This window comes from Stigmatopora argus, chromosome 1 (assembly GCF_051989625.1).
Source record: "Stigmatopora argus isolate UIUO_Sarg chromosome 1, RoL_Sarg_1.0, whole genome shotgun sequence".
NCBI classification, from domain to species: Eukaryota; Metazoa; Chordata; class Actinopteri; order Syngnathiformes; family Syngnathidae; genus Stigmatopora; species Stigmatopora argus.
Genome location: NC_135387.1, coordinates 23,403,129 through 23,423,333, shown reverse-complemented (window position 1 = coordinate 23,423,333; position 20,205 = coordinate 23,403,129). Strand labels below are relative to the sequence as shown.

The following is a 20,205-nucleotide window of genomic DNA, read 5'->3' as shown; positions in this document are numbered from 1 at the left end:
GAACTTCAGGTGGACTCGAGTTCAATTCCACTCTTTGCAATTCTCAAATTGTTTATTGAGGTAATGAAAAGGATAGATATAACTTCCAATCACATCATTTCAGAAGTCACTGTGGTCCAGTGGCAAAGACAATGCGTCAGAACTTCAGGTGGACTCGAGTTCAATTCCACTCTGCAATTCTCAAATTGTTTATTGAGGTAATGAAAAGGATAGATATAACTTCCAATCACATCATTTCAGAAGTCACTGTGGTCCAGTGGCAAAGACAATCAGTCAGAACTTCAGGTGGACTCAAGTTCAAATCAGGAATGAGTTAAATTCCACTCTTTGCAATTCTCAAATTGTTTATTTAGGTAATGAAAAGGATAGATATAACTTCCAATCACATCATTTCAGAAGTCACTGTGGTCCAGTGGCAAAGACAATGGGTCAAAACTTCAGGTGGACTCAAGTTCAAATCAGGAATGAGTTCAATTCTCAAATTGTTTATTTAGGTAATGAAAAGGATAAATATAACTTCCAATCATGTATAGGCGGGCCGCCTCGTGGTGTAGTGGGTCAGTCACCTGCCTGCGACATGGGTGTCGAGGGTTCACGTCCCGGTGTCGCCAGTCAACAACTGTATGGTGTCGGCAGTCAGCCGAAGGCTGACTGTCGAACACCACCAGGAAACCCCCCCCTCCCAACTGTCTTCCGGTCAGCCAAAGGCTGACCGGAAATATTGTTTTGCTGAAAAAAAATGACTAAGTCTTTATTTGAATGAAAAAAGGATTACCCATTTACTGAACTACTAGTGTAGTGATTAGTCAAACGAGAGCGGGATTCGAACCCCATTTCCCACATGGCAGTCAAATCCACTAACTTGAGGTCTGTCTGACCATTGTCTTTGCCACTGGACCACAGTGACTTCTGAAATGAGATGATTGGAAGTTATGTTTATCATTTTCATCACCTCAATAAACAATTTGAGATTTGCAACGAGCGGACTTGAACTCACTCCAGATTTGAACGTGTGTCCAACTTCAATTTCAACCCATTGTTCTTGCCACTGGACCAGTGTCTTCTGAAATGATGTGATTGGAAGTTATATCTATCCTTTTCATTACCTCAATAAACAATTTGAGAATTGCAAAGAGTGGAATCAAACTCACTTCTGATTTGAACTGGAGTCCACCTGAAGTTCTGACCCATTGTCTTTGCCACTGCACCACAGTAAAGTTGGAAGTTGTATTTATCCTTTTCATTACCTCAATAAACAATTTGAGAATTGCAACAAGTGGAATTGAACTCACTCCTGATTCCCACCTCATATTCTGACCCAATGATTTTGCCAGTGGACCACAGCAACAACTAGAAGGTGAAGAATCAGAAGTCAGATTTATTCTCCGACTCTCTTAGCCTTACTTGCTATGTCATTTTTTTAAAGAAAAAAAGCCTTACTATACTATGTAGTTTTTTAAGAAAAGAAGCCTTACTATACAATATCGTTTTTAAAGAAAAAAAGCCATACTATACTATGTCGTTTTTTAAAGGAAAAAAGCCATACTATACTATGTCGTTTTTTAGGGGGAAAAGCCATACTATACTATGTCGTTTTTTAGGGAAAAAGCCTTCCTCTACTATGTCGTTTTTCAAGAAAAAAAGCCATGCTATACTATGTCGTTTTTTTAGGGGGAAAAAAGCCATACTATACTATGTCGTTTTTTTAGGAAAAAAAGCCTTACTATACTAATTGGTTCCGAGCGATTGTTCATAAGTTGAATTTGTTTGTAAGTTGATTCAGTGCTATATTTTGTATTATAATTTATGTTTAAGGCCGATATAAGTATATTGAAGGTTTATATAAGTGCATTTGTATGTTTAAGGCTTGTATAAGTAACACGCATTGGTTTGTACTGAAAAAAAAAAAAAAATGGAGAGAATATGTACAGTACTGTAGAGAGAGAGATGTATGTATTAGAAACTGGCCAAAAGAAGCGACCTAATGACGATTGCACAGTTTCTTCTTTTTTTCATCATAAATGATGCGGTAGCACTGTATGGCATCATTCAATTGATTTGCAAACTTTGTGCAACGTATCAAATACAAAATTGGACTTGCGAACATTTACCGTTGTTCGTAAGTTGATTGTTCGTAAGTAGGGGAGCGTCTGTACATCTATACTCTTTATTTTAATTTGATCCTAAAACAGAAAGTCGGCACTCATGATTTACTTTCCCGGGCCACACAAAATGAGGCGGCGGGCCAGATTTGCCCCCCGGGCCGCCACTTTGACACGTGGTCTAAGGCGAACACATGAAAATGACAGACGTCCCCCTGAATAAAAATCAACAAGGCTATTTTAAGCTCTAAACACTAATGTTTGATCTGTAAATTTACTGGCAAGCTTCATTCTATAGTTCATAAATTGAAAACATAGCATTTCTGGTTTGTTTTATCTGCAGTGATCAATCACAAGTCGACAGTTGTTTTCCTTCCTGAGTCAGTACGTGACTTTTTGTCAAATTTTCAATATACGTCCACTATCTCTGAAAGGGTTAACATCTCCTTTATAACCATATTCAATTTTTCCCCCTCCGACATTTGTTTGGCAGTCTTACAAAATGTATGTGCAACAAACGCTGATATGAGATGATGTTTTATTTTGTAACCACAGTTATGTAAAAAACAGGAAATTTACCTTACAATAAATAAATGTGTTTACGCAGAACTTTCCAAAACATGAAATACAACTGTACATCCCGCACAAAATTTAACACCAATAACAACTGCAGTTAATCTTTTGTTGGTGTTACTGGTTTCTCTCCATTTAAACTCATTTATGGCAAAGTCAATTGCAATTTTTGAACTTCTGGTGTGTCAGAAATTGATGAATTTGGCATACACTTGATTGTTCAAAAACACAAAATTATTTTTAAAAAAGACAAAAAACAGCATAGTCTTTTGGAAAATAGATTAATCTATCACTTTAAATGCCGTGATTATTTAGCAAGGAGATAATTTTATTACCTTAAATTTGGGAATGTTACATTTAGGTTCCCATTAAAATATATTTAAAATGGTGGAAATCCTGAGTTGGTTCGAATAAACATTTGTGTACACGTTAAGTTTCTGTTTTTTGGTTTCACGTTTCAAAAAGCCCTTTGATTATTATTAGTAGTAGTAGTAGTAGTAGTAGTAGTAGTAGTACAGCTGTCGTTATCATTGCAATTGGAAATAATAAATTATGTGACAAAATTGTATTAAATCTGTTTTGGGAGTGATTTTAACATAAACCACACAAAAAATAAAAGGCCAAGGTGTTTTTTCATACAATTTTCTGTTCAGTTCCCTGAAAAACCTGTCCATAGTTTAGAAATTGCTATGTAATACCATTTCAACTTGTAGATGTTAGTTTAATTCTTTTAATTCAATATTTTCATTGTGGTGTTTAGCTCCACGTTTTTAAGATTTTTAGCTAGCTGATTTAAGTAGCTACTTGCTAAAATTAGCATGGACAGAATTAGTCTTGAGTGTAAAAAAATGCTAATGTGAACTCAGTTTTGTCAAAAATGCAGTGAACAAGAAGGCCAATTAAACTTTTAACTCAGGAGGAGTAACTTTTAAGTTTTTCTTTTTCTTTTCTTGACGAATAAAAGCACTATTTTAAAGAGATTTTGTGTTTACGAGATATTTTTTTGTATGATAAATTTAAACAATGAGTAAAAACTGTCCCAAAAATTGTGAAGGGGACAAATTTTCATGGCACTGTATTTAGATTGTGAATTCATAAAATGTACTGTACAGTATATGTTATTTGTGAGGTAAGCAATATATTTATTAGGCGAGATTGCTGTGCTTGATTGCATGATCAACTTTGTAACCCTGAAACTGGAACCTATTCAACAAATTATACATTGACTGACTTTGAAAACTCATTCTTAATATTTTACAGCAGTTATTTATGTCTTATTTTGTATGGGTCCAAAATTGCAGGTTGATTTTTTTTTCATATCAGAAATGTTTAATTAATCATTACAGTTAACTCACTATTTTACAAAAAGAAAATAGGTAAGCCTGTTAGTTATTAAGACGTCAACTTATATTTGTTTAATGGCATTCCTGGACTGCGCTGTTTACTGATATGTTTTTTTCCCAATTCTAGCCAGTGATTAAATCAGATTCCTGCACCCTGAAACTAAGCATACAAAGCGGAACCTCAAAAGTAAAAGACTTGCATTATTTTCTAACTGAAAATAATTCTCATGAGAAAATGATCCCGATAAGAAAACTTTGGACATTGCACTGAAAAACATCAGCTGAATTAGAAAGTATGGATAGAAGAACAGTGAACATTAAGTTAAGGAGGAATTTAACAGAAATAAATAAATCAGTAAGTCTTTTACACATGTATGATCATTATTTTTGATGGTGTTTCCACTGTATGACAGATAAACACAGTTACTAGTGTGCAAGAAAATATTTGGAATCCCCACTCTATGACACTTGGTTTATGGCCATTGTTGGGGTTATTCTCGGATATTATTATATATGTGCATATTGTGAAATATGTGCCTATTATTATATCATTCTTACGAAGAGGAAAGCTCGATATAACAAGGACACTTCCCCCCACAGCTGGCTTCGAGGACATTTAATTGTTTTCAGGACTATTGACCGGACAGGTCACCATGTTCCGGGCCGAGGACTGTTGATCTGAGTACGCAATGAAGATCTGTGAAGGACTCTTAAATTGCTTTGACTTGGATTCCGGCAGATAGCGATAATCGAATCAACTTCCGAAAATACTCGCATATTGTTTAAAAATACTGTCGCTCGGGTCACCTTGTATGAAAATTATTATAATTATTATGCTTACTTGTGCAAATTCTTACGCAGGTGTTTTTGGTTTCCGACCTGATATGCAATTGTTGTGGCAGTTGTTTTTTGACCTTAATTGTGTTATTCGGTTAGCTTATGCAATTGTTTGAATCAGATTACCTTAAGTGTTTTGATTATGCGCGACTAAATGGATAGAGGAGGATGCCGTTTCTTTAGAATGCTCCGGTGGCGAGGACGAGCCAGGACTGATTCTCACTTGCAAGTTTTAACGCTGGAATATGTCAACAATGTCTCTCTGTTTTTATTAAAGTATATCTATTAATAAACCTATCAGCCATAATGATCGTTGCTTTTGTTTAGTTTGTTGGTGTTGTGAATTTAAAGGATTCGCAATGACTTTTTGCAGAGCAACATGATGTCAACCGTCACCATTCATGAAGAAAGAAATGAATTCAATACACACGAGTGTTCTTGTATTGATATTTGTTTTCATCAGAGGTCTTCTTTTCTTTGTGTAAAAAGAGAAAACAAGGCACTTCTTTTGCATGTCGTGAATTTCTAGGAGCACACCTATTCATTTAGTGTGAAAAAGCAGCAAAATTAAAAAAAAAAAAAATCTGAAGTCGGTTACTGCTATAGTGACGAGACACAAATCATCTCATCCTGTAGATCCTCCTCTCGTTTCACGGCCACGTACGTCTCCTCGTCGCTGAAATCCCGCACGTTGTGCGCGACAGGAACCGCGTTTAACGCCGCGTCGCCGCTCGTGTCGGCCAGGCTGCCGTTCAGCAGATGAGCCGCGGCGCTCTCCATCTCGTCGATGGTCATCTCGCAGGCGTCCGCGATCTCGTGTTTGGTGGCGGACACAAAATTGGGGTCCATGGCGTATTTACCCAGACCTTCAGAGATCAACGCCTGCAACCAAGAATTTAGAAAATGGACAACAACAAAAAATCGCACCGGACTATCAGTTGTATTTTTGTATTGAATGAAACCCAAACAAAACCCACGCCCAGTGCTGATGTCAACTCTCTGCTAGTGATGGATAAAAAACACTCACAGCCTCCACTAGACTGTTGGCACTGCCTCCCTTCTTCAGGAAACGTGAGCAATTCTTAACAGGAAGCTGGAGTTGTGATGGCGAGTGTTCGCCATGGGTGGCGCTATCGTGTCCGTCTGTGTACCAAGAACTCCTCTTCATGGAAGCTGGAATGTTGCCAACACTTCCTGAACTTCTCCAGTCCACCTATGAGAGAGACACGAACGCACGTGGTGAGTTTGGGTGTAAGTGTTTTCATCCATTTTCTGTAGCATAAGCGTTTAAAATATCTCCAATCTTCCATGCACACCTGTATGAGGGGAGTGTAGCAGGGCGACGAATCATAGGCTAGAGGGGAAGCAGGGGGTGTGACCCAGGAGTACACAGACCGCGTGGAAGAAAGGCGCTGAAGTTTACTGGCATCCAGACCAGCCACTGCCATAACCTGATGATAAAAGGACACCGAAATGTGAAAAAGGGGCGTAAATACGAATAAATGTATTTGGAAGAACTCTTACCTGTTGCTGCAACAGGTGCAGTGGAAGAGCTGTGCAAGAAGGAGAAGGCGGAGCTTCCTCCTGACTGCTTCTTCGGCGCAGGCACTCGAAACTGAAGGTCGGTTTGTTGAGGGCTGCGCGGACACACACCAACACGTTGTATACCGTATTTTCTCGCATATAAGCCGTATTTGTAACTAAAGAAATGATGACTGAATGAAGGATCCGGCTTATATGCGCACAAAACAGCGTTGTTATACTATTTTTCACCAGTAGAATTCGTCAAATTAACATTTACTACTTGTTGGTTATTTTCTGTTTTGCAGTAAGAAAACAAACTGCCTTACTACCTTGTGATATTGACCCTAATAATGTGCCTTTGATTCATTCAGTAGCTCAGAAATACCACGTGCAATGATTTTTCTTAAGATTTTCCCTTCAAAGTAACACATTTGTATACGGTAGATTAGCCTGTCATCTTGTCTTGAAAAAGGTTTACACTGTAAACTTTAAAGCTGTGCAACTGCGATCCAAACAGGTGCTGAAGCTTGCCTATATTCTGCGTTTTGGCTCACAGTACAAAGGAAAAGACCAAAATAAATCAAATTACCATTGAATATCTCTTGGATTGCACGAAATTGTGACATTGTTCAGCTTGAAAATGATTATTATTACCCTTATACACTTGTCATGTTTGATATACTGGAACTCGTGTATTGGAACTATCATATTATGGAATTTTCGTGTATTTTTTTTTTTTTTAAAGGAAAACTAGGTCAGGCTAAGCCGTCACCTTTAGGTGATGCTAAAAGCCATCGGCGAGGTGACTGCTTGTCATCTTGGCAAATGGGTTGCTGGTCATCATCATAGAAACAATCTGAGTGTTGCTCCAGGCTTGACAACTCTGCATCAAATTCACCATCTTTTTTGTGGGAGTCTGGGTTGGACAGCCTGTAATAATGAAACAAAGAAAAATGCACATTTATATGAATAATGTATACATGACATGTTTGGAGAATGGTTGATTCGTGGGTCAAAAACAGGCAAAAAAGTACAAAACACAGATTGGATTTTCTGTTTGGATGGATGAAATGAACGTGTGATCGTACCGCTCATCTTCGTGGGACTCATCTCCACTGTAGTAGTACTCCCCTGATGCGTGTTCTTCATCACTGTCTGCTTCTCGTGGCTCCGACGGGGAAACGGGGGTCTGGCATCCCCTGCCAACCTCTGACCTGGAAAGCCAACGCGAGGTCAATGAGATCTCAATCATTCCCATTACCAAAAGTGTGTTCTATTTGCAGAAATTCGTGATCATGTTTGCCGACAGTGGACATATCATTTCTGGGATGTGTATTGTTTTTGCTAATTCATTGACAAAAATGGACATCAAAACGTAGGACACACGTAAAAGTCTAAAATGTAGTACTTCAAAGTGGATGGCTTTTTGCCATGGTAGGAGGGGCTTTTGTCGCCATCTGGGGGACAAACTTAGGTATCACATTTCCCATTATAACAGCCGCGAAGGGAACAATTTTAGTGGTGCAGGGCACATTTTCTTATGCTTTATTTGTTTTAAGACATTAATAAATCATTTCCTTATAATTTTCTCTCATTTTTGTGTTTCCTCACATCTTTCATACAAAATTGGGACACAGACCAATTTTAAAGGGTTTACTTCGCAGTTGTGTGAGGACCGTGAAACGAATGAGAGAAATTACATATAAAGTACACATCTACTTACAAATTTTTCAAGTTACGAAAAAGGTTCGGGAGCCAATTAATTTCGTAAGTAGAGGTACGACTGTATATCATGCTTTTCACTTGATATGTTCATGAATAATACTCTACCTAATGTAGCAGCGCCTCCTGGTCCAAGGTGAGGAGTGCAACAGGTCACCCAAGCGCAATGGGTTAAACGAATAGGAGATCCAGAGCAGAAAAAGAATGAAGAAGCAAATCCGTGAACACATAGCATTAGCATTGCCTGTATCCACAATTATAGAAGGCTCTGTTGCGTTACTGGCAGTTGATTATGAATGTTTGGTTAGATTTTTACCAGAATTGAAAGTCATGGCATCAAAATGTAAATGAACCAACATCTGACATGGACAAAATGAACTCACCTAATGGAAAGTGATTTCCAGGGCCTTCTGCGGGTAGACACCGGTGAGTATGTTTTGACAGATGACGGACTGTCTGTTGCTAACAAACATTTTTGCTTCCTTCCAAGGGTCACTGAGAGAAGCATTGGCAGGTTAGCGTTGTTTAGGTTGGCGTTGGATGGTACGGCTATTTGTTGGTGATTGGAGTTAAAGCAGGAGTAGTCAGATATAGGAGAGGCGTGGTGGTGATTATTATACTGGACAGGTGAGGAGGCGATTTCCGTCTCCTCGCTTCTATCATCGACCCTTGGATCCGCTTGGGGGGCTTCTAGTGAGGGGCTTCCGGAAAAGGGGAGGATCTGCAGAGGACGTTGTGTGACAGTGGTCGGGTGTCCGGAGCCTTGCATGGTCGTATTGACCTGGTTGACATGGTTACCGAAAAGGCCGCCATTGCGCTGCAAAGTGATGCCATGGTTACAGTACAGTACGATTAAAAAATGAAACTATCTTTCTGCCTCAATTTAGTTTGCATGATGATAAAAACGCGAGATACCCTGTGAATTCCATCGTCTTCCTCCGCGGTCAAATCGATAAGACCCTCGTCCTGCAAGTCACATGATATGGCGCGACGGATCTCAGGTCCGATATCATGTAGTGTGCGCAGGCCGGCCTGTAAAGATGTTATATGATTGTTATATGAATTAAATAGAATGTGACGGGAATATTTGAGTTAGAAAATTGGTCTCGAGAGGTTGATTGCGTTTTTTTTTAAATTGCTGCACACCAAAAAAGAAAAACTGGAAGGCTTAATAATAATAAAGCTCAGGAAGGACGATAAGCGCAATTGTGCTTACCTGCAGGGCCATGGTGGTGTTAATCCTGTCGAATGAACGCCTACCCACAAGGCCTTTCTCTTTGCGCCTCTTGAACTTCCTGAAGTAGTCCTGTATCAAGAAGGTGGCATAGAACTTCCCCACTGTTACCTCGTCATCTGAGTGAACAGACCAGACACACCGAGGCCTACCGAATCAACACCAAAGAAGTAACAACACTGCTGTTGTGTTGAGAGACGACATGCAAACTAAAACAAAACTAGCTCGAAATGAAGGGAAGCTCACAAGGTCTGATTCACTCAGGTGAAGGATTTCCAATACCTCTCACACTACAATCCAGGAAATTAGGCTCATCAGAGGAATATCAATAGACCCTTGATTTATTCATGTTTACATACGGAGTTATGTTTAACCATGTTGGGACAATTAGATGAAAAATCAACACAAAAGAGAGAAGACTCCAACCTTTTTTTGTTTTTTGTGTTTGAGGGTTATATGATACTACCGTGTTTTCACGACTATAAGGCACACTTAAAAGTGTTAAATTTTCTCCAAAATAGACAGGGCGCCTTATAATTCAGTGCGCTTTATATAAGGACCAATACTAAAATTGTTATCACGATAAAATAAAATAAATCAGTCGATAGGGTACACCATCCTCTACAGCTCTCACAACTACGGCAAGCAGCCCCCGACTCTTACTATTTTCCCCGTAGAAAAAGTACTGCGCAGTGACTGCTGGGATATATAGTTCTTTTGTCAATACACCCAGTGTGACGGCGAGCACACTAATTTGGTGCTCGCCGTCATTCCGGTTGGATTTACAAAAGAAATCCTGCCGCTAGATGTTGGCATCAACAGAGCATTCAAAGCTAGACTGCGAACTATATATATATATATATATATATATATATATATATATATATATATATATATATATATATATATATATATATATATATGGTTAAATATCGAACCGCAACAGCTCTGGCAACTACGGTAAGCAGCCCCAGACTCTATTTCCGGTGCGCCAGTGAATGCTGAGATATATAAAACAGCGTTGCATTTAGTTTGATCAAGCACATTAATTCTATGTTCGTCGTCATTCCCAGTGGAAGTTTCAACTGTGGTCCGAGCTTTCAGGAGGGCAGAAATTACTGACTCGATTAATGACGACTTTGGTGAGATGCCCACCTGTTCAACATGAGTTATTATGCTATTACTGTGTCACGAAAATACTGATACTTTAACCTCGGAGAAAATAAAAAAAACTGTTGTTTATTCGTGTTGGGAGTGAATGGAGTTGTCAGAAAGCTGATTTGTAATCTATTAATAAAGTTTGGCTGAATGATCTTGTTGTTTTGTTGACATTCCCTTTAGCGCACCACCATTCAGTGGGTGCGCCTTAAAATGTGATGCGTCTTTTGTGTGTGTCAAATACAGAAATAGCACTCGTTACTGACACTGCGGCTTAAAATGCGATGCGTCTTTTGTGTGTGTCAAATACAGAAATAGCACTCGTTACTGACACTGCGGCTTAAAATGCGATGCGCCATATAGTCGTGAAAATACGGTATGTGCCTCTATCCGAAGCCAGTATTTGGAGTTGCACGTCTGAAGAATTAGCGAGCCATGAAAAGCAGGTAGCGTAAGCGCCGCTAAGAGTAAAATAGGCTGAAATCTGAATCTCAATGAGGAGTAAAACTGAACTTGGGTTGTATCATGTGGTCAGGAAATGCACGTTCATCAGCACCATTACTTGGGCCATTTGCAAAAGTGTAGAACCAAGTAAGGGTGGTGGGTCCTAGAAGATGGACTGTCAAAGTATGCCTCGTTTTTTGAGTGCCTTATGATGATGATCCATCTTAAAGCTACAGAAGATTTCCTTGCGACATACAACAATGTACTCAACATATATATGCACATATATTTGCTAGCTATCAAGCCACCATTCTAAAACAGAACTGCCCAGGAAGCTCAGGGTAGCAGAAAGAGAAAAGATGGGAAAATGTTGGACAGAGCAAAGCAAGCTGTGAGAAAAAGAAGCTTGACAAATCAAATGACAGAAAAAGACAAGTTGAGAGTCAAGCCATAAGCATGCAGTTAAAAATGTATGGCATTCAAAGCACACAGCACTATAGCAGGTCAGCAAATTGGGGTTGCAACTACATGCAAACAGATAGAAAGATAATCAGCAGTAACAAATGGCACACATTCATCATTTATTTTAAATAATGCCCAGAATTTGCATATTGTAAAAATGACTTATAATAACAAATATTTTTTGGAAAACAATTCCTTCTCATTTTTAATTTAAACTTCGATCTATACTAAGCTATTGTATTATAATGTAGGTCATAATGCTGGTACCAGTGTGTAAAAAGTCTGAAAACCGATGCTGTTGTAATTATAGTTGTTTGTTTCTTAGGCAATTTGGAGAATAGCATATTTTACCATTCAGAAATTTGGAAAGGAATTATGCCAGTACTTTTTAGTCTTACTGGAAAATCAGGACTAATAGTTTCCCCCAAAAAAATATTGTGAGTTGACAAAAAAAGACTTTACATTTGACTTCCAAATGAGTAGATGCAATAGAGAGCGTTATTTTGTGAACCTGGTATTTCTGTGGTGTGTGTAGTGAACACTCACCACCTGCAGGGGGTACTACTTGGTCCAACATTTTCATGCTAGTCCTTTTCCAAATCTTCTTGATCACCGCTCTTAGCTCCTCATTAGCTTGTTCCAAGTTACCTTGAAGACAACATGCAAGCTGGGAAATGTGCTTATATTCCATGGCTACCAATCAAAACAATTTCATGAGAATATATAAAGATCATTTTCATTGAATTTACTTGGTTACCTTCTGTTTTGATCTTTAGAGCAGTGCGTACCAGGGCAAATAATGTGGCATTGAACATGACGGTGCCATCGCTGTTCAGGGGCATGTTCATCGCAACCAGACGCTGAAAATGGTCATAAATCCAACATCAGACTGGTAATTCATGCCAAGGACTCCCTATTTCCTTGCTCTAACATTTGAAATATGTGTGTACTATAGTAATACAATCACTGGTTAAAAGTGATGGAATTTGGGTGGCTTTTCAGCCCGCTATCCCTCATTGATTTCAAACGTGACACATTTTTCCTGTAACGCGGGTAACACTTTATTTGAATGCTCCTTATGACCATGTCATCTTGATATCTTACCATTCATAAACATGAATGTTTATGACAGATGTCATTAAGTGTCCAAACCTAACACATTCAAAAATCTAACAATGACGCATAACGTTTAATTTCACATACTGCAAAATTATATCACCTTGCATGCCACCCTGTGTGGACACAGCTTGCCAAAACCAAGGGGAGGTTGGATTCTCCTCAGCAGGGTCACAACATCCAGATGTTTTATCCGGCCCCTGCCAGGAAATCAAAGCACTAAATAGAAAGACTACAACCAGAATATACTTGACATCACGGCAAGAATAGCCAATCAGAGACTGCAGTGAGTGAGACTCAAAATTTCCTAGCATCTTTAAAACCGCAAACTGTAACTATGTTTTAGTCAAGAGACCCAAATCTAACTATCGGAGAGGTTAAACACAGCTGCACAATGTTAAATTGCAAAGACCCGAGTACTTACTTTGCTTCTGGGTCGTATTCGGACCAGATCCGCTTAAATTCATCGAGATGATGAGGCCCAAGAATGGACCAATCTCGTGTGAGATAGTCAAAGTTATCCATGATGACGGCTACAAACAGGTTAATAATCTGCAACCAGAAAATTGAGTTGATTCATTTGACATATATCGATTTTTTTTTACTGCTGCTGTGTTATTTTGCGGAATGTGTCAAGCTCACTAGAAAAGCGCAGAGCATGTAGAAAGTAATGAAATAGATGATGGCAAAGCCACTGCCGCAAGTTTTCTCCTCGCCGGGGTTGTAGTCCGATTCGGTATCGCACAACTTCCCGGGGAGACAGGCCAGCATAATCTCCTGCCAGGCCTCGCCCGTTGCACATCTATTAGTTAGAAGACATGTGTTAAAGTGGCGGCCCGGGGGCCAAATCTGGCCCGCCGCATCATTTTGTGTGGCCCGGGAAAGTAAATCATGAGTGCTGACTTTCTGTTTTAGGATCAAATTAAAATGAAGAGTATAGATGTATATTAAATTTCCAGATTTTCCCCCTTTTAAATCAATAATTGTAATTTTTTAATCCATTTTTTCTGTGTTTTTAGTTCAAAAATCATTTTGTAAAATCAAAAAATATATAAAAAAGATCAAATAAACATTGTTTTAGATCTATAAAAACTGAATATTCAGGGCTTTTAATCCAGTTCTTTTAATCCATTTATTTTAAAAAATCTAAATATTATATCTAAAATAGTCCGGCCCACGTGAAATCAAGTTGACGTCAAAGCGGCCCGCGAACCAACCCGAGTCTGACACCCTTGGTATAGATGTATATTAAATTTCCTGATTTTCCCCCTTTTAAATCAATAATTGTTATTTTTTAATCAATTTTTGCTGTGTTTTTAGTTCAAAAATAATTTTGTAAAATCTAAAAATATATTTAAAAAAGCTAAAATAAACATTGTTTTAGATCTAAAAAAACCTGAATATTCAGGGCTTTTAATCCAGTTCTTTTAATCCATTTATAAAAATATATTTAATATTATATCTAAAATGGTCCGGCCCACATAAAATGGAGTTGACGTTAACGCGGCCCGCAAACCAAGCCGAGTCTGACACCCCTGAGTTAGAAAGTTCAACCAGTTGATGTTGAATGGTCACCGTAAGCAATTCCAAGTAAAACCGACAGACCTGAATAGCATCAAAACGGCCTGAGGGAACGTTTGGAAGTTGTTGTTGCGATTGATTTGTGTTCCATCCACCATCGCTATTTTGCCAAAAACCTGTCAGATGGCATAAATAAAGATCAATCTTTCAAGTTACAGTAGATTACAATGGGAGACATTATTGCTTAGATTTTTGGTGCACCGAAAAGAACGCCTTACCTGCATTCCGATGACAGCATAGATGAAGAAGAGCATGGCTATCAGAAGTGCGACATAAGGGAGAGCCTTGGAGAAGAAGACAGAAAAGGGAATTTTAGACGTTTCACGGATTGCACAGGCAATGCCATCGGTTAAAATGACCATATAGTGAAAATAATATTTGCATTCTTGGCTGACCTGAAAGGATTTGATGAAGGTCCACAGCAACGTCCGGATGCCTTCCCCCCTGCTGAGCAACTTTACCAATCGCATCACTCGAAAGAGGCGGAAGAAGGTGATGGAGATGCGAGCGCTGTCTTCTGTGTTCTGTACAACCGTGATATACATTTCAAGATTAATCATCTGAGAAAGTGGCTAGTTTGAAAATATGTTATGATAGCAGATCATTTTTTGTAATGAAATTGAGACTGTCACATTGAACATAACTACATAGAATGCAGTATGTGTCAATGATATCCGGAAGACTATGGTGTTCATTTTGCCAATGTTAACAATTAGGATGCATGCATGAAAACACCCGAATGCATCACACAAACAAAACATTTGATTTGAATAATGCCGCAACCTTTTGCAGTCCACAGTGCAAAAGACAAACAGACAAACCACAATCAAGCCACCTCAAGTCTGATGCCATGATGGGCGACTCACAACGTCAACTTAATACAGCGATTGATTCATTTTCCATCGAAATAAAAACACTTCACAGTTACAGTTATTGAAATATAAAGTACAGTAATTTCTCATGCCATGCACCAAGACAGTTACAAAAACAACACGTCAGCTGGCCAATAAACTAGGACCAAATTGCGAGATTCCATATACTATAATCTCCAAATGTATCAAATCACAGCATTCCAGTACATCATTTTTCAATGTTCATTTTTTTAAAGCGCTCTTGGTGTTGAAATGAAGCAGACTGGGGATATTCTTACCCCTGGTTCCACTATCACCTTGACGACAGGGAGTGCTGCTGACTTAAAATCAAAAACTTGAAGTTAATTGGAGTTACATCATCCAAAAAAGTCAAGCACCCAGCACCCAGATGATATAATTATCTAACCCTCAAGAAATCCATTGTCAAACCAAACAAAGTTAAAATTACTAAATAGCATACATCTATTTCCACTAACATAACGAAATGCCACCCATTACAATTTTGTAAGATCAACAAGAATCAGTCAGTAAGTGTTACACACAAAAATTTTCACTTGTTGGAAACTGCCTAAAAGGAGATGACAACATATTCTATTAAAAAAAAGGAAAATACATCTCAATTTTTAATAGATTTTACCCAAAATGGAATTTATTTGCTGTTTTATTTGACCAAATAAGTCAACTAAATTTGTGTTCTTAATATTTTGAAGCAACGTTTCAAACATAATTACAGAAATTCTTATTGGTAATGTCAGGAATATAACATTTTGACAATATTTGTCATTTGAAGTGAAACTAAACACTGGACAACTAAATGTTTTAGCTACATTTAAAGATAAAACAAAAATTGGAATGGTTTAAACAAGACTCAAAAGTTAAACCAAGACGCAATACTCTGCGGTTACCGTAGCAACAGAGGCATACGAACATGCACATACGTGTGACTACTTACATTGATCTCCGTTATGGCAATGTCAACCACGCTACCCACAACAATTAAGGCATCAAACGTGTTCCATGCATCAGCAAAATAGTTCTGCAAGCCACAAATCACACAACACACAAAAAAGAGGGAGGGCAAGAAAGAAAAGAAAAGACAGGTCAAAAATAAAAACATTGTGAACGACAGAAGACTTTTCATGCAAGAACAATTTGATTACGCCGGCCAGAAAATGAAGTTTTATTTATAGGAGAAGTCTTTGTAGTCACTAGGCTATGTAGGAGCTATTGTTGATTCAGAATCATATCATTTTTTGTTAATAACTACGGTTATAACACACAGAGGACATAAAAAGTAGGTCATCAGAGCAATAGGAATTATTATACATTGCTGCTCAGCTACCTCACAAGCTATTTAATCCATCAATGATTAAATCATGTTAATGACAGTTATTTCCATCGATGATTAAATAATATTAATGACAGTTATTTCCATCAATGATTAAATAATATGAATGACAGTTATTTGAACCTTTTCATGCACCAGTCATGACTTTATATTTTCTTAAATGTACAGTGGTACCTCGACCTACGATCAGCTCTACCTACGACATGCTCGAGGTCCGATGAAAATTCCGATCGAATAATTCGCCCTAGATACGATCAAAATTTCGAGATGCGAGGAAGCCAGGTGGCCATGACATGAGAGGCTGTTTATCATTCTAGCGCACTGTCTTTTTTTGCTGCATCTCTTTCGTGTATAACCAATATCTACGAGCACTGAATGGTTTCTTCCGCCGACACATGGACCAGAAAACGCACAACGCACATGCGCGGGCAAAAAGAGGGCTTTCTGGGTAATGAAGTATACTCATGCTTACAACACCGATAGGCAATGGCATCCTTTCTCAGAATAAAACTTCATTACCCACAATCAATACATGGGTAGGCTGTTATTCCTTCCTTAGCCTGTTAGCTCCCGCGATTGCTCATTCAAGACTACTTCTCGTTGGCAAGTGGTCGTGCATTATCCTATTGTGAGGACATTTGTGTGCATCATTTTGGGAATATTTTGAAGGGAATACAACAGCAAACAGCCCATCGATAGCGAACGTGAGGGTGGAGGCGTGGCAAACCGCTAACCTGCCCAGAACGAAGGTAAAAAAAATTAAAACAAAATTAGAATTCAGTTTTGTGTAGTTACATTAAACGTATGTTTGAGTGTCTGTATATATTCATCCAAGTTAATTTAAATTTGTTTGTTTGTTTACGAGTGCGTTGTTGCCGTGGATAAAGTCCCCCTGAACACCCCCCCCCCCCTGCCTCTGTGTATGTCGCTGTCTATACCCTCCGCGAAATGCGTCTAATTTTACTTCTATTAAACATATTTTATTACTATTAAACCACTAGTTATGTGTTACTTTGTTAATAGATGGCAAATTAGAAGAAATAAAACATTTTTTCCAATCCAATATCATCTTTTGGGTGTTTTTTCAGAGGGTTGGAACAAATTAATTTGTTTTTAGTTCATTTCAATGGGAAACGTCCGCTCGAGTTACGAAAAGCTCGCATACGATCTCAGTCCCGGAACGGATTAAGATTGTATGTCGAGGTACCACTGTATTTAGAACATTTATATAGGACAGGGGTCATAAACTTGCTTTCAGAGGGAGAATTTTGCAGCTACCATTCGACATATTGCCAGCACATATTTTGTGGTAGGCGAAATAAAGTAAAATAAAAAAGTATATATATATATATATATATATATATATATATATATATATATATATATATATATATATATATATATATATATATATATATATATATATATAATGATTTTAAATGAAGTTTCGGCTTGTGGTTCGAGAAAGTCATATGGCGTAAAACTTGTGTATTTATAAAAAAATAAAACAAATTATTAGATGACCACTTTAGTCACCTCTGTCGCTGAAAGGGTTAAGAAGTCTGTCGGAGTGCCTAGTACTCAGGGCTGAAACATGAAATCAAATAAAAAACTGAGCGAAAGGGGGAAGCAAGCAAGCAAAGGAAGGAAGCAGCAAGACTGGAGGCAGCACGTGACAAAACTGTACATGCTGACGTCCCTCTACCTGGCTGAGTACGATGTCGACTATACTGCCAATCACCACCAGGGCGTCAAAGACGTTCCAGGCGTCTCCTACATAGCCCTACGTCGGCCAATCATGCACGGCCAGTGGGAGACAAAGGCAAGGGGGGACAAAAAGGACGCAGGGCCCAGGTGGGGTGGTAAGAGAACAAGGAAGAGTGGATGAGGAAAGGGGGTCGTGTTATCGGAGCAAAACTTTGGTGTGAACACATGGAATCCATTATCAGGGAAACTTTCGAGGACCATCGACCCTAGAAGGAAGCTAAGAGATAACTGGTTTGTGTACTAGAGATGTTTATCATTATTACAGTAATCCCTTGAATATCGCAGCTTCAACTATCGCGGTTTCACTACATCGCAGATTTTTCTCTGGGGGAAATCCTTTTTTTGTAAGTTCATAAAAATGTGAAAATCCGCGCTGAAACTCGCAAGAGGAAGCCACTCCCCTGTCCTCTGCTTGCTAACAGGACTCAGCACTGAAGTATAAAAAAAAAAAATGGGGGTGACCCTACTTCGCGGTTGTCTGGTCTACATTAATCGCGATAATCGAGGGATTACTGTAATCTGTCAACTTCAGGTGTGGAAGTTTTTCTCATTGGACTTTTTGGGGGGTTGATGTAGAATGGATGGTGTTAGAGATTTCTTTGCTTGACAGAAACAAAATGAGTGAAATGTAATTATCATGCTGGAATTATTCTGAAGCAGTTGTTAAGTTTATTGTACGTCATGTTGTGCCAAATAAATAGAGAACAAATGTGTGTGATTAGAAAAGAAAAACAATTCTTTGGCATTGCTGGTTTTGTTTCTGTAATCGTCTCTGAATAGTGTCTTTTTTTCCTTTCAATTGTGTTTGATTAAAATGTTTTACAAAATTACATTTTTTGTTGTTCTTTTAAATCAATCTCCAATCGTTTGTAGTGCACAGACATACCCTGGGTTTGAAGGCAATAAGCTTGAGGATCATCTCAACCGTAAAAACGCCGGTAAACACCATGTTTAGGATGTCCATGGCATAGTTGAACAGGGGGGACTGACCATGGTGCTGAAAACACACAGCGTACGTATAATAAGGTAGCTACTCGTACTGTTCCAATACAGATACTGGTCAAGGAAGGGGTGGCGATACGGCATTAAAATGCAAGCATTGGAATTGGCTAGTACTAATCGTGACCGGACGTTTCGTCGAAAGATGTTTGGTCCCCGGACGTTTGGTCCCCGGACGTTTGGTTGACCGGACGTTTGGTAGAACAGACGTTTGGTAGAACAGACGTTTGGTAGAACCGACGTTTGGTCGCCGGGTTCGCTCGCTGTCAAATTATGACAGAGTTCACTGTTGATATTTTGATATTAGATATTTAGATATTAAACTCACTCTCTCTCGCTCTCTCTCATGATTATAATTTTGAGAGCTGGTTTCAACAGTAACAACCCGGCGACCAAACGTCCATTCTACCAAACGTCCGTTCTACCAAACGTCCGTTTTACCAAACGTCCGTTCTACCAAACGTCCGTTCTACCAAATGTCCGGTCGACCAAACTTCCGGTCGACCAAACTTTCGGGGACCAAATGTCCGGGGACCAAACGTCCGGTCGACCAAACGTCCGGGGACCAAACGTCTTTCGACGAAACGTCCGACTACTGTATTAATAAATACTGTGCCTAAGTTGCATAATATGTACTCTTCAAGTTTAAGTTTCAGTTATATTTTTGATATATGGTGGGCCTATACTTTAAATGACGGATAAATGTACATGTTAAATAACCCTTTCGACTCCTACCGGAATCAGTATCAGGAACCAAAGAAAATGTATCGGTGCAAAGACTAGTAGCTACTAAAGACAAATGTGTTAAAGTGCTCCAAAAATGTAAGATTAAAATAGGAATTAAGATTGTGTCTGAAGATTTAAGGGTTTAAAGTTTGATCACTTACCTGTATGGCCAGACACAGGGTGTTGAGGATGATTAGGACAAACATGACATACTCAAAGCCGGTGGAGTTGACCACATACCAGAACTTGTACTGGTATGGATTTTTGGGAATGTAGCGACGTAGGGGACGGGCTTTAAGAGCATATTCCACACACTGCCGCTGAAGCAAAGGTGAAATAGAAAAATTATAGGTGTATTTACATATTAGTTTGTGCAGTGTGTGTGTTTTTTTGTTTT

At 38.7% G+C, this 20,205-nt stretch overlaps 1 protein-coding gene across 5 annotated transcripts in view; it reads right to left on the bottom strand.

Annotated features, from left to right (window-relative positions):
- Positions 1-4,922: 4,922 nt before the first annotated feature.
- Positions 4,923-20,205, bottom strand: part of cacna1db (calcium channel, voltage-dependent, L type, alpha 1D subunit, b) — a 50,890-nt gene continuing 35,607 nt past the window's right edge. For 4 of the 5 annotated variants that reach the window (XM_077609863.1, XM_077609889.1, XM_077609881.1 and 1 more), the window contains 21 exons: positions 19,970-20,128; positions 18,970-19,080; positions 15,921-16,004; positions 14,492-14,620; positions 14,315-14,380; positions 14,121-14,212; positions 13,158-13,317; positions 12,940-13,067; positions 12,619-12,715; positions 12,157-12,259; positions 11,946-12,047; positions 9,318-9,454; positions 9,017-9,133; positions 8,485-8,918; positions 8,210-8,227; positions 7,468-7,593; positions 7,152-7,309; positions 6,380-6,492; positions 6,172-6,306; positions 5,883-6,068; positions 4,923-5,737 (listed from right to left, as the gene is read on the bottom strand). In XM_077609863.1, coding sequence (XP_077465989.1) covers positions 5,456-5,737; positions 5,883-6,068; positions 6,172-6,306; positions 6,380-6,492; positions 7,152-7,309; positions 7,468-7,593; positions 8,210-8,227; positions 8,485-8,918; positions 9,017-9,133; positions 9,318-9,454; positions 11,946-12,047; positions 12,157-12,259; positions 12,619-12,715; positions 12,940-13,067; positions 13,158-13,317; positions 14,121-14,212; positions 14,315-14,380; positions 14,492-14,620; positions 15,921-16,004; positions 18,970-19,080; positions 19,970-20,128 — 2,937 coding nt within the window. In that variant the 3' untranslated portion in view covers positions 4,923-5,455. Of the gene's footprint in view, positions 5,738-5,882; positions 6,069-6,171; positions 6,307-6,379; positions 6,493-7,151; positions 7,310-7,467; positions 7,594-8,209; positions 8,228-8,484; positions 8,919-9,016; positions 9,134-9,317; positions 9,455-11,945; positions 12,048-12,156; positions 12,260-12,618; positions 12,716-12,939; positions 13,068-13,157; positions 13,318-14,120; positions 14,213-14,314; positions 14,381-14,491; positions 14,621-15,246; positions 15,289-15,920; positions 16,005-18,021; positions 18,100-18,969; positions 19,081-19,969; positions 20,129-20,205 lie in introns of all 5 variants that reach the window. The other variant, XM_077609858.1, reaches the window with a different exon arrangement.